The sequence below is a fragment of the Thalassophryne amazonica genome, chromosome 8, assembly GCF_902500255.1.
Source record: "Thalassophryne amazonica chromosome 8, fThaAma1.1, whole genome shotgun sequence".
Lineage (NCBI taxonomy): Eukaryota > Metazoa > Chordata > Actinopteri > Batrachoidiformes > Batrachoididae > Thalassophryne > Thalassophryne amazonica.
In genome coordinates, this window is record NC_047110.1 from 74,781,876 (window position 1) to 74,795,249 (window position 13,374).

General features: G+C 39.8%; 1 protein-coding gene across 2 annotated transcripts in view; it reads right to left on the bottom strand.

Annotated features, from left to right (window-relative positions):
* Positions 1-1,847: 1,847 nt before the first annotated feature.
* mapk8ip2 (mitogen-activated protein kinase 8 interacting protein 2) overlaps positions 1,848-13,374 on the bottom strand; it is a 97,056-nt gene continuing 85,529 nt past the window's right edge. Inside the window, exons 7-14 of one of the 2 annotated variants that reach the window (XM_034176670.1) lie at positions 11,419-11,627; positions 10,809-10,884; positions 7,804-7,976; positions 7,579-7,688; positions 7,371-7,493; positions 4,367-4,437; positions 4,179-4,277; positions 1,848-2,570 (exon numbers count right to left, since the gene is read on the bottom strand). In XM_034176670.1, coding sequence (XP_034032561.1) covers positions 2,498-2,570; positions 4,179-4,277; positions 4,367-4,437; positions 7,371-7,493; positions 7,579-7,688; positions 7,804-7,976; positions 10,809-10,884; positions 11,419-11,627 — 934 coding nt within the window. In that variant the 3' untranslated portion in view covers positions 1,848-2,497. Of the gene's footprint in view, positions 2,571-4,178; positions 4,278-4,366; positions 4,441-7,370; positions 7,494-7,578; positions 7,689-7,803; positions 7,977-10,808; positions 10,885-11,418; positions 11,628-13,374 lie in introns of both variants that reach the window. The other variant, XM_034176669.1, reaches the window with a different exon arrangement.

The window sequence follows — 13,374 nt, forward strand, 5'->3', positions numbered from 1 at the left end:
TTATATTTGCTATTTTATATACATGACCTAACTGGACTGAATTCCTCCCTTCCAGCAGTCCATGTTGAGCGCTGAAATCCCACGATTGCTCAAGTGGACTGATAAGTGACAGCAGCAGATGTAGAAGAACCATGTCTCAAAGTCCCCTGGTCATCTTGAAATCCACCCATCAAAATGACCAGCATAAAGTGTGTAGAGCTCTGAAGTGATTACATCACAGCCCCTTGACAAACGCTCGGCTGGTTTGACACAAATGGTTGCGAGGGAACAAATGAATGCCATCACCAGTAGTCTCATTAGCGTCCTACGCTCTGATGAGCCAAAATCACAACGAGAGGAAAAAGTTGTCATTTTTCATGTGAACTGTAAGGAATTGTGCGATCGAGCATAAAAGAAATAAGACACAAGTCAAGGTATAAATGCTGCTGTTCTACATTTTATGTTGAAGGCACCACATTTTTACCTACCCAGGGGTGTTAGTGTGTGGTTAGTGAACGCTACACACAAGAGACAGATATGACCGTAAATTCATGAATGTTATTGACCTGCATCTTACTTGAGCAGGTTGTATCATTTTTGTGATATTGATTTAAATATTTCCATATTCATATTCATGATCTGTAAATCCACAATGTGTGAGGAGACCAATCGGATGCTAAAAGCAGGCTCCCAGGTACTGGTGTAATTTTGGTGTAGCTGCCAGCTGGTATAATGTAAATCAGCTGATTTAAATCGCTGTAAATAAACAAACAAACAAAAACATCAAAAATGTTTTTAGAAATCAGTACTTAAAACATCACTGAAATATGAAATCAGAAACATTAATTAATGGTACTTGCACAGGTTGTATGTGCACCTTTATATTTTAACATCTCAATAAAGATTATAACTAATGAAATTATTTGTATAGTCTCATTTAGAAGAGTGAAATAAATAAAAATGAAAAAAGTCTATTTAAATCAATAAACGTCGATTTAAATAAAAAAAAGTCATGACTTTTTAGAAAAAAAAGGTTTTTTTTTTGTTTTTTGTTTTTTACAGTGCTGTGGATGAGTATTTGTGCTGATCTGTGGCATTTACTAGGCCTCTGGACATGAACTAAACTAAAATACTAACGGCAAACTAACAATGGTACAGTAAATCCATTATTAGTTTAGTCCATTGCTGTACATGAGGATAAAAAAAGTCAATACATGCCGCCCAAATTGGTCTTCAAAAGAAAACTGATAAAATACTTTGAAAGACAGTGGAAAACCAGCTGGATCGTTGCCATGGATACATGACGTCACTTCGGAGCTCTAATTATCAGCTGCCGTACACTACAACAACCACACACAAGGTCATTGTGTCACAAAAGCAAATGATGTTGAACCTTTGACCACTCTGGCAGCCGAAAATAAAATCCACGAAGAATCGATCACGTATAACCTGACTTATGATGCACCTGATTTCATGTTGGCAGCAGCAGAACACTCTCTCGGCTTTACCAACATGTGGTTACTACTTACTGTCAAGATGATCCAGTCGTTCCGTTTCCCTCGTTGAAACTTTCAAGTCAAAAGAAAATGGACGCTTGGACGTCACAAGAGCGGAACAGTTAGAGGTGTGATAGTATGGCTTTTCAGAGGGATCCGAACCAGCAACCTTAAAATAGTCGATTCTTACGAAAGCACCTCAGCACATTTAGCACAGACCAGAAGGGCAAGAGTAAACAGTGCTGCCGCATCACTAAGTGTGCTGATAGTTAATCCAAGCAGAATGCAATATCTATGTGTCTGATGACATTCAAAGTTCTCTTTCCTGTTTTTTTTTATTTTTTTTTATATAATCTCTTATGCTTCCATAAACCGTAAATACCCAAACATATGAGCGACTAAAATCACTTCCATCCGTCTGTCAGTTTGGACCAGATGCCTGCATGTCTCTACCTCCTATACACATATGTACAAACACACACTACATCTTGGACGTGACGCAGGGATAAGCACAAGCACACATACACACGCGCGCGCGTGCACATCTGTCCTCTCTATACTTTGCTTCAGCATCAGTTCAAATACATATATACAGTTAAAAGTCAACTTCTTCTCGTCCTGATTGTTGAGTTGCGTGCCATTCCCTTGGATATGTATATTTATTGGAGTGTCTGTGTGCAGTAAACCTGCTGTAGTCATGCACTGAAAAAGTGAAACAGCAGTAGAAGGTACAGTATATCGTTCTCGTTTCAAAAGAACTTAAATGAACAGGTACTCAGCCTTTTAGCCTTACATCATAGAAAATAACAAATAAAATAAAGAGGCAATTGCTCAATTGAGGTGAGGGAAGCCAAAAGAGATGGACAAATGAATTTGGCATACTGTAGAAATGAAGATCCCTTTTTGAAGGGAGGGGAGTATTTTACAATGGAGGGAAAACCTTGCTCACACTGCCCTTTGGTGGCACACTGGGTGAACATAGACGAGCAGTTGGAAGAAGGTGGTTGTCGTGGTAACGCTTCTTACTCCAGGTAGATGTCCTCAGTGGGGCAGGCATACTCCAGATGCTCCTGGTAGTACTCCTGGAAGGCTCGCCTGTAAATCACACAGCCACAAGGGGGAGTAATTAAAGCTCAGCCTGCCACAAACAGTCTTGATATTTTTGACAGTTGTGTTACATTTCTTTGGAAATGTATGGTTATTGAAACAAAAGTGCTCAGTTTAAAAAAAAAAAAGAGGGAGTAATTGTTTTCAGATGCTCTGTCCTCATCAGTGGATCGATCCAGAAAGCTGGCAGGTCAATATCATGGTGCTCTGTTGCCATCCCTCGCTCCTCCAGAGACACTGAACTATCTGCATCATGAATGATTCATGTCCCATTTTTAGTCTCCACTCACTGCATTCTTCAGCTCATGAAGGAAATGCACTTAAGTCCACATTCATCGTTTGAGATCAGTAGACCAGAACAGCAAGTCAACAGCATGATCTGCATAACCACCCAATGAGGAGAAAATAAAAATTGCATAATGCACTATATTCCACACATCAGTGCATGCATACATGCTCCAGTGGATGTTACTGCATAATCACAGGAAGCACTGGATGCACAGTATTAATTTTCATGTCAAATTATTTGCAGCATCTATGTATAGTTTTTAATGGAACATTTTATCAGAAACTGAAACGTAATCACACAGTATATTTTGTTGAGTAAAATATACTCTGCCGGGAGAACATTTGGTCCCAGTCTACATAGAGTAAAATACACTATTATAGAGTGAAATCAGCTCTACCTTCCATCTTGTCAAATCAAGTGTTTCTACTCCAATAAGAGTTGTTTTTACACCGTGACAGAGTTGATTCAGCACTGTGATAGAGTATATTTAACTCTATTTGGACTGGGACCAAACGTTATCCCAGCAGAGTAAATTTTACTCTGCAAAATTTGCTGTGCACATTCAGCTACATTTCTACAATGTTCACAACAAACTGGGAACACGCAGTAAGAACGTGTACTGCTTAGGAGAAATACAGCAGAAATGGTTAAGGATGTGGTGTTTTCTCTTTGAATGTGGAGGACGTGGTCAATACAGCAAGGACATGTCAAATCGTGATGCCATGAGAAGTAAATAAGGATGGAGTAATGACAGCTTTCATGTATTAGCAATGTAATTAAACGTAGTAGGGCCTTCACTGATGTAGTATAAGTGTGGTGTGGACAGACGCACACAGCAGCAGTCTATGGACTGTTGTGAGAATGAAATGTGCCAGTCGCTGTCCATGGTTCTGAAATACAATCCAATAAACAAAGAGATTCTCCCACAGAGGTTAGATTCTACCCACCTTCTTATACAAATTGAGGTTCACTTCAAAGCACGTGCCGGTATACACACACAGAGCATAAGTGAGTGTCTGTTTTATAGAGACGAACATATTTAGCAGAAGAGGTGTTTATATTCCTGTAAGGTGGGGTGGGGTGGGGGGTGTTGAAGCCTATCCCAGCAGCATGTTGAAAATAATTTAATATGAAAATCAAGATAATACAACCGGTGCAAAAAGGTTCTGGTTACAATGTAATTAGTAATTTTGAAAAATATTCCTTTACACTGTGGACTGTACAGAAAATCTACATGCAAAATCAACATGACAGAAGCACAAACAGTTGATAACAGTAACAACAACTGCAAATCATACTGAACTCACCCGACACACTCTGCTACAGGTCGCATGGACTCCTGGGATACAAACACGTGGCAAGCAAATCTGTTCAGCATCGGGTGCTTCGTGATAAAACCAAAGTAACTAAAGATAGAAAAAAAATGTATGATGCAACCAATCTGGTGCACACTTCTGTTTACAGGCCAGAAAATACAAAAGTTACAAAAGTTTACCAGTTGTTCCTCGGGTGGCATCCACAGAATGAGATGTTCTTCATCTGGAAGAAGTGACTACACCTGTCATACTGCTGATTGAGGCACATGCAGAGAGGACAGAGCAGGAATTTTATTGAGGTCTATGAAAACTGGTGTCAGTTAATCAGACAAAGCAGCCCGGTCGCCCCTTAACCCTCTGGGGTCCATCGACGCACCAGTGCACCCAAATCTACTTTTTGTTATAGTTCTATTTATAAATCAGGGAAGGAATGTCACAGACACTTTGTCCGATCACATCCTGAAACTACAGCATTTCAGCTCATTTACAGCTTTCCTCTCACAGCCAATCCTAGAGACCAGACATGATCACATGGGTATGTCTGTCATTGCCTGCAATAGACAGTATGTAGTCCGAATAGGCAAAGGTTTGAACTAAAAACCCAAAATAGGTGGAATCCCCAAACCAAGAGAGAAAACTGAATTTTGCTGCATGCAAGAAACAACAATGAAGTTCTTCAGACTTTATATTGCAGATCAAGTATGCTCATAATCATTAATCAGAATTGATGTTATGACCTTTATAATTGTTGATACATTGCAAATCTAGTTTATAAGAATGCTACAAATAAAATGGCTTTTAAGCAAATGTTAATTTTGGATTTGAGATGTTGAATATATATTTAAATGTAGCTTTTACTGACCAATAGTTCTGAAGAGCCTCTTGGTAGACAATGTTCCTTGTCCTTCTGTCAGGAAAGTGGATATACAGCTAATTGGGGTTACCAACTCTGGAGCATCTGACTAACTAACTGTGGAAGATCGCAGGTTCTGCCATATTCAGGCCAGCCACATTATCAGCAAAAGTAGTGGTTTCTTTTTGCACACTTTGAGGCATTCCTTCTTTAAATGGTGTAAATGTTGCCTTGCATATTTCTTAAAGTTATGCATTCATTGGTATATTTAGAGAACAAACAATCTTTTCAATTGTAAAAAAAGAGGTTTGACCACTAAAAACAGTTTGAGCCATGAAACATCAACATACCAAAACTATTAGATCAACCCCAAAGCTAGTGCACTATTATAATAGGACAGCAGGTTGTGAAGAGTTGATAAATAACAACATTTAATTTATGATATTTACATCATAATGAGCAGCCTATATACAACGCGCCATTGGAGAACACAGGCTCTATGCCCACTTACTGGCTGATTGAAAGGGTGCTGCCCCATCAGCAGCTAGAACTACATCATTTTTTCAAATGATCTGCAGAGTGCCATTGTGATACAGAAAACATGTGTTTGCCTGATACATTATGATCAATGCTAGGCAAGTGATACACATCATGTACACTCTACACCTTTATTTTTAGAAAATGTGCAAATGTTTAGAAATACATGTACAAATTGCAAGAAAAGACAAAGCTTGATATTTTATCCAGTAAACTTTTAAAGTTTAATTTACAGCCTTCCAATAAACTTTTAACATTTAATTTACAGCCTGTGGTTGAAAGCTCTCTGCTAAGAGTGAAAACCTTCATTCCAAGAAGGAATAGGCTGTATTCTGATAAGTATTATATCATAGTGATTGTGTATAAGTTTTATCAAAATTCATGTTGACACCCCCCCCCACCAATGCCTGGCATGGGGAGAACTATCAAAATTCATGTGGATTGACACCCCCCCCAGCCACCCCCTCTCAGCCACCAATGCCTGGCATGGGGAGAACCCATCTACATCTCTGAGCTGGCACCTTATCTGCAGGTCTAAATCCTTGTTCCTGGGGACAGCATTATGAAGAGTTTACCCTGTATTTATTTTGAAGTTGATAAACATAACGCAGTATTGGCCATTAGGTACAGAAAAATCTCAATTTGAGGGTGCATATTGCCATAATGATTAAACCAGATTTAAGGACTATTTTTAAAGTAGGATGGCATATCTACTCATTCACACATGGTGTCAAATATCACGGGTGTAATATTGGTAGAGGGGAGTATGGGGATAACAAAGCACATGGAAGAAAGTTACTTTGTATTGAATTGTGTATTTATATTCTTACAATCAAAATGTTCAGTATATGATTAGTCAGTAAATGACAGAATACTCACATTTGTTTTTGCTATAAACAGGTCTGAAAACACTAAAGTTTGTAGAGTTGTTCAAATCTTTTCAAGGAGAGTCAAACAGGTTTGTAACACCCACGTGCAGCATGTGCAGAGAAAGGATGCATTCATATCAAGGGGGATATTTGAATCTGCTTGGTTATACAACAAAGCTGGCATGCACACCCACGCTATGTGTTCTAGCCAGCAGCAGATAGCCCAGGAGTCTGGGCTCTGTTTATAGCAGTAGGCAGGCTACTGAGCTCCTGCATATATGCATAGGGCCAGCGGCCAGCTATTAAAGCTGAGAGATTTGTGCTGGAGTACAACTGCCACTGAGGTACATATGGTTCAACTGTATGTATCAGATTATTGTTAATATTGTTAACTTAATATTAATTTTTTTTTGTTTGAAAATAGTACCAGGTTGTAGCCCATGTCATGGTGGTTCAGAATATGTAACTTTGGGGAGTTCACCTTTTGTAGTTTTAGAGCCTATTCCGGACAGACAGAAAGACAAAAGTAGCCATTTATGTATATAGATTATTTTAAATTCATATTTTATACTACTTTTGTGATTAAAATCTTTGGTAAATCCATTCCCAGCACAAAAGAAGTTCATCCACATGAATAAAAGCATAAGAAAGATTTCAAGAATTTTCTAAACGCACATTTCACATTTTCAGTAGATATTTAGAAGCCTGAGATTGTTCTAAACATTTTGATATGCAACACATTTACTTTATACTAAAAGAATCCATCTTAAAAGTGGAATTACTGAGAGTATAGTTAAATCAAGAAAAGGCCTTTGGACCCCAGAGCGTTAAGTTGAAACAAACCAGTCAATTCCTACTGCAACATTTTGGCATTTTCACAAAGAGATAACACAATGATTGATGTGTTAACTGTGCTATTCACACCTCATCAAGGGAGTCATATTCATCTTCCAGGCTCATGATCAGTTTAATTCCCTGCAGGCTGACCTCCAGTTCGCACAGAGAAGGAGGTCTCACATGCACTGTCCTTTTCCTCGATATAGCAATCTAACAGGACAATGAAATTGTTCATGTCATACATCCACTGTATGTGCACATATGTTTGTGTGTGCATGTTTCGTTTTCAGCTTACCTTCTGCATGGCTGCACAAAGAATGCCATTGCCTTGATGATAAGGTACCTCAACAGAGCCCAAAAACTGAACACCAAACATCTCAATCCATGCTGGATTCCTTTTCATTCCTACACGGCGTAGTGAACACATGTAAATATGTGTGTGTGAGTGATTCTTGTCACTCAGAATAATATGGACCGGCATATTGTTTGCTTTAAAGCCAGTGAGAGACGTCCTGCTCACCCAACAACTCCTTTGCTTGGCCTATGACCTCATGAGCATAGAAGGCAGGAAAGATACCCCTTTCCCCTGTTCGCATGTTGTAACCTCTGTACCAGTAGTCGTCTTCTTCCTCCTCCACATACAAAGGATCATCCACATCCAGCTCCAACTCATCTGCATGTCTGGGGATGAACCTGCCGGGGGCAGCAGAGAGGGAGCGCAATAAAACAACCTCATTTGAAGACCAGAAAGCAAACGACAAAGCCACAATAACCTGGCAGAGTGGAATAATCGGATCAAGAAGCCTCTGATTTGGTTTCAGGTGACTCCCAGTAGGGAACAGAGAGCGAAGGGGGGAAGGGGGGATGATGCAACAGCAGGAAGTCACTCTGAGGAAAGCGATAGAGCATGTGGTGGGAGATTAAAGACAAAGAGCACTAAATGAGGAGAAAGCTTTTCAGAAAGATAATGCCGGCTGAGAAAATGTGCAATTACGCATGCATGACAGATGCATATGGAGGCTGCTCTGTTTTGTGCACACGTAGCGTCTGCACACAAAGACACAGGTGGTGGCTGGTAATAATCATATCAGCGTTCCTTAGAGCTCAGCTGGAGCCAAGACATCTGCTCTGCTCCCGAGCATCATTAGCAAATCATTACAAGTGCAGGACCTCTACATCACAGTAAAAAACAGCAAAATCAGCAACACTGTGTTTATGTGTACATGAGCTCCTCCACTAAAACACTAATTCAAAATGGCTATTAGAGGATTTGGGACGATGGCACGGGGTTTATTGCATTGCCTAGTTTCTGTAATCTTCAAAACAGCAACTCTTTCAATCTGTTATTCCATGACCTGGTTGTACAGGCCAGAATACTGAAGGACAACTTCAGAAATTAAAAAAAAAAAAGTTTTGCATGATATTCCACCTCCATGTCCATGCATGCCTCTGTGGATGTTGTGTTGATTGTACGGTCTTCATTTTTGGTGGCAAAGTTTTTCTCTGTTGAAGGGGTCACCAATACTTCTCCTGGAAATCACCTGCCCTGCATGTATTTTACACCTGTTCAAAATGTTGAATTTTACAAAATCTTTTGGGCCACACGTTGTTCTTGTTCCACTAATAAAATAAAAGATCTGTGCCAAATTTTACTGTAATCGAGCATTGTTTAGGGGTCCCACACAAAGCAGCAATTTTCCCCAAACAACCAATGTAGTAATCCAGTAATTCCAGTAATGTTCTCTGGGTGACCAATCAACCACCACTTTTTGCAATTATAAGCCATCACATGTACCTGTAAAAGAAGAATAATGGCAATAGAGTCTTCTCCCTTTAGGGTGACGTTGCCTTGCCAGTGGAGGGAGAGGAAAACGTGTCACTCTGTGGGACCTCTAAATCTTATCTGATTGAGTTCAAATTTGGTCTGCACCTATAAAACCCAAAGTGGAACAAAAACAACATGTGGCCCGAAGTCTCTCACAACTTTTATTTTTTCACTATATAACATGAACAGCCCTAATGTATTTCCCTGCTCCACCAAATACTAATAAGGTAAATCAGGTGATTAACAGCTAGGAAACACCAGACCTGACTAATCAGCTGTGGCTGCAGCAGGAACACATGGAATACATGAAGGGCAGGTGATCTCCAGCAGCAGGGCTGGTGACCCCTGCTTTAATGGAACATTTTGTCAGAAATAGCAGCATTACTACTGATAACACTGAAAAACATCAATTACACCACAAGTCTGTTCGCCATGCTCGCTGACACTGGAGAACAGTTCTTAGGTTTAAATCAGGGATTCAGAGTCCAGTGATCTAAATTTTTCATTCATTGGATTCATTAATTTTCCCTGAAAATGAACAGAAATTCTTGTGACCCAAGCAGTATTAGTAGTAGTAGAAGAAGAAGAAGAAATAGAAGATGCGCTAGTATTAGTAGAAGGAGGAAAAGAAGAAAAGCAGTAGTTGTAGTAGTACATTCTATACAGGTTGGTGCTTATCCATAGATACTGTTGCAAGGAGTGGATTAGAGTCTATGACTCCCTTCTGGACGGGATAATTCCAGTCCAAAGCCGGTGTCGCCAACCAAATGGTCCCCCCTAAAAATCTGTTCCCCCTGCGCATGCGTCATTTTGGAATTTCAGCAGCAATCCACCGATTATCACCTCGTTTCTGCTTAAAACGGGACTCCAGTCACCAGCTATCTCAGTGACAGATATCTGAAGTTTTTGTACTATAATCATTTCCACATAAATTCGGCATAATTCCATTATAAAAGATGGGGGAAGCAATCGGAGTGCCACAGCAGCACATCTGAGTCTGACATGCTGCTGTGTCAGAGTATCAGCAGCAATTCGCAGATTATCGCCTCGTTTCTGCTTAAAACGGCCTCGTTTTCTGCTTAAAACTGACTTGAGAATTATTTAAGACATTTTAATTTGTCATCTGATGGTTAATAATCACACTGTTCCCTTTGATCACTTTGGGTGTAGAGAGTCAGACTCAGATGAGCTGCTGTGGTCCTAAATGACGCATGCACAGTGAAGACAGGGCGGACCAATTTTTAGAGGGAACCGTTCGGTTGGCGACACCAGGACCCATTTATAGCCAGACGAACTGAGACAATGCAAAAGTAGTGTTTTGTCCGACACGTCAGAAAGCTATCGTGGAGTACGCACCTAGAATTGAGCCATGGTCTAGTGTCACAGAGCCACCTGCTCTGCTCACTTTGACCTTTCGCTCAGATGAAATGAAACCTTGCTGTATTTCAGTAATGGGTAAGCTAAAATGTTTCATTGAAGAAAAAAACAGATTATAAAGAACCACAATTTAAGTATTTTTTCAATTTAGGCTATAATGCAGAAAATAAATGTTCAAAGGTCCATACATGTGTTTGAGGGATCGGCTTTGGGCATAGCAGGTCATTCACTGCAGGAAAAAATGCCTTTTTATTAGCCTCTCTGTTATTGTAATTTCAGCTTTGACTGTTATAATAAAGCAAGCGGACGATATTTCATCTCACCTGTAGACTGCCCGATGGGTCTGTTCTCGCTCCTCTCCATTGATGGTACATGAGAAAAGTCCAAAAGATTCTGTGCCTATATGAGATCAAATAAATATATACATAATAAAAGTGCCTCAATGAACTGAAAAGTGAAAAAATTTAAATCTAAATGTCTAATATTAAAGTTTGTCATGGGACTAGTTACGAAAAAGTCTAAACGAATGCTAAGTAGCCTTTAAGAGAAATGACAATGACAATCTTTAATCAGCCTTTCATTATGTATATCACCCTTCATTACGGATGTGAATATCAATGCGAATGCGCTGATTGATGATAGGCATCCTTGGAGGCAGCACCCCTCCCTCGGCCTCGTACGAGGCATAATTAGATCACATGCTAATCATCGTGCTGACAGTGCTGGGCTAAATGCAAATACAGCACATTCATTCTAAAGATCCTGAACTGATATTAGCAATAATGCTGCCTAATGGCTCTTTAACTTCACAGCGACCACATGCTAGGCATGCTCATGTAACTTAATGCCTTTGATGGAGCCTTGATTGTACGATCATGTTTTGAAAGATTTCCAGCAGGTAGCGGCGTCCCAGCAGTACTGTGGGCAACTCACTGGAGGAACGAGAAGTGCTGTTGACGAACACGTTGAGGAACTTCTTGGTAAAAGGCATGTCGGCCTCTGGAGAAGAGTCCTCAGAAGAACTGAGGAGTTCTGGCCTCGTTTCCTCGTCGTTACAATCATAGTCCACCTCTCCAGTCTCCAAAGGCTCCTCGTCACATAGCGTGGACAGCTCACTGTCATCACTCAGAACAGAGGTGCACCTGAAAGTACCAGACAGTAAGTTATTATCTCAATGTAATAGAAAAGCTTTAATTACCAAAAGATTACTTGTTAGAGTTCATACTGTTCCAAGACCCAAAACACCAAACCAAGCAATGCTAAAAAAGTCTTCCAAAATTTCTGTGAATTCATCTACATCCACCTCAAAGTTTTACGTCACATGGCTGAATAACTCAGGGCTGTGTGCCTAGACAAACATGCTTCTTGCATGCATTTTGTGGTGCTATCATGCTAACCTTTTCTGAAACTTATGGTGTATCTGGAAAGTTTTCACAGTGCTTCACTTTTCCACATTTTGTTATATGTACAGCCTTATTCCAAAATGGAGTGAGTTCATTTTTCCCCTCAAAATTCTGCTCACAGCACCCCTTCATGGCAACATGAAAAAAAGTTAAAATTTTTGCAACTTTATGAAAAATAAAAAAATTAAGAAATCATATAAATGGTAAAATGGTAAATGGACTGCATTTATATAGCGCTTTTCCATATTACAATTTTCCAAGTTGTAATTCGATAACCGTCTGATATAACCGGTGTGTCAAAATAAATAGAACACTGCCATGATTTACTGGTGCCAGTGCGAGTTTTGGCCCTTTTTTCAGCTGATTTTTCATTCGTGCGAGAATTTTTTGGATCGCACCGAATTTCAAGTTAATCGCGTGTCCTGCATCATTTAGTATACATGGAGTAACGAACTGCGTTTAACATCTCACGACCACCTCCTGATCGGCGATCGTATGGTCAGATGAAAATCAAACCTGTTTGATATTCTGGTCGGCTGTCATGAGGGTATCCCGCTGCTGAAGCGCTACAAGCATCCAACCTCTCGCACTGTGCCTGTGCAAACACTGCAGACCTGTCTTATAATGTTTTTTTTGTTTTTTTTAACTTTGATGTCTCCTATCGAGAGTTTTTGTAAATTAAGTTTGGAAAAAAAAGCTTCTGTGTACATTTTGCTTCTCAAAACACGAGTCTGACGTGGTTTTTTTGAACATACAATGTGTGTGAGAATATAAATCGTGCGCTCTGAACTTTTACACCGTGCGGTTCTGTTGTACAGTTTGAGCTGGAATCGAGTACAGTGATTGAAAATATCAGCCCAGCTTCAGGGCGAATACTGCCATGAACTCTACTGGCCAGTAGATGGCAGTAGAGACCTTGAAAACTTGCCAAAACAAAATTCCAGATAATCTGTGTCTGCTACGTTTAAGATGCGTGGAATTTAATAAACACAAACACAATAACAACGTCTATAAACCCAGAGAATATATTCATGAGAGTTTTAGGCACTAGAGTTTAATGCTGTTGTCCGTGGAGCCTGAACAGAGTGTCTAAAATGCATTTCTCATGTCGTGAACGTACTGAGATTACCCTATCCTACCCATAATGCACCTGGACACAGCATGTCCACGCTAAAACCTTAAAAATTAGTGCCTTACTTTAAAACTTAAACATATATCTGATATTTTCACTTTACAAAACTTCAGAGGTGACGTTAATTTAAATAACTTGTCCGAAATTAGTTTGGTTAAAATTTGAACCATAAGTTAAAAATGTATGCTTCTGGATGACTTGGGTGATACTGCCTTCATATCAGTATGGGGTTAAAAGAAATGAGGTGTTTTTGTTTGTTTTTTAGTGGCCAGTTCTCCTTTGCCTGCAGAGGATAGAGTGGTTTCTTCTCGAAGTAGCTCTCCTCTGTTTGCAGAGGGTCAAACTACACATCTG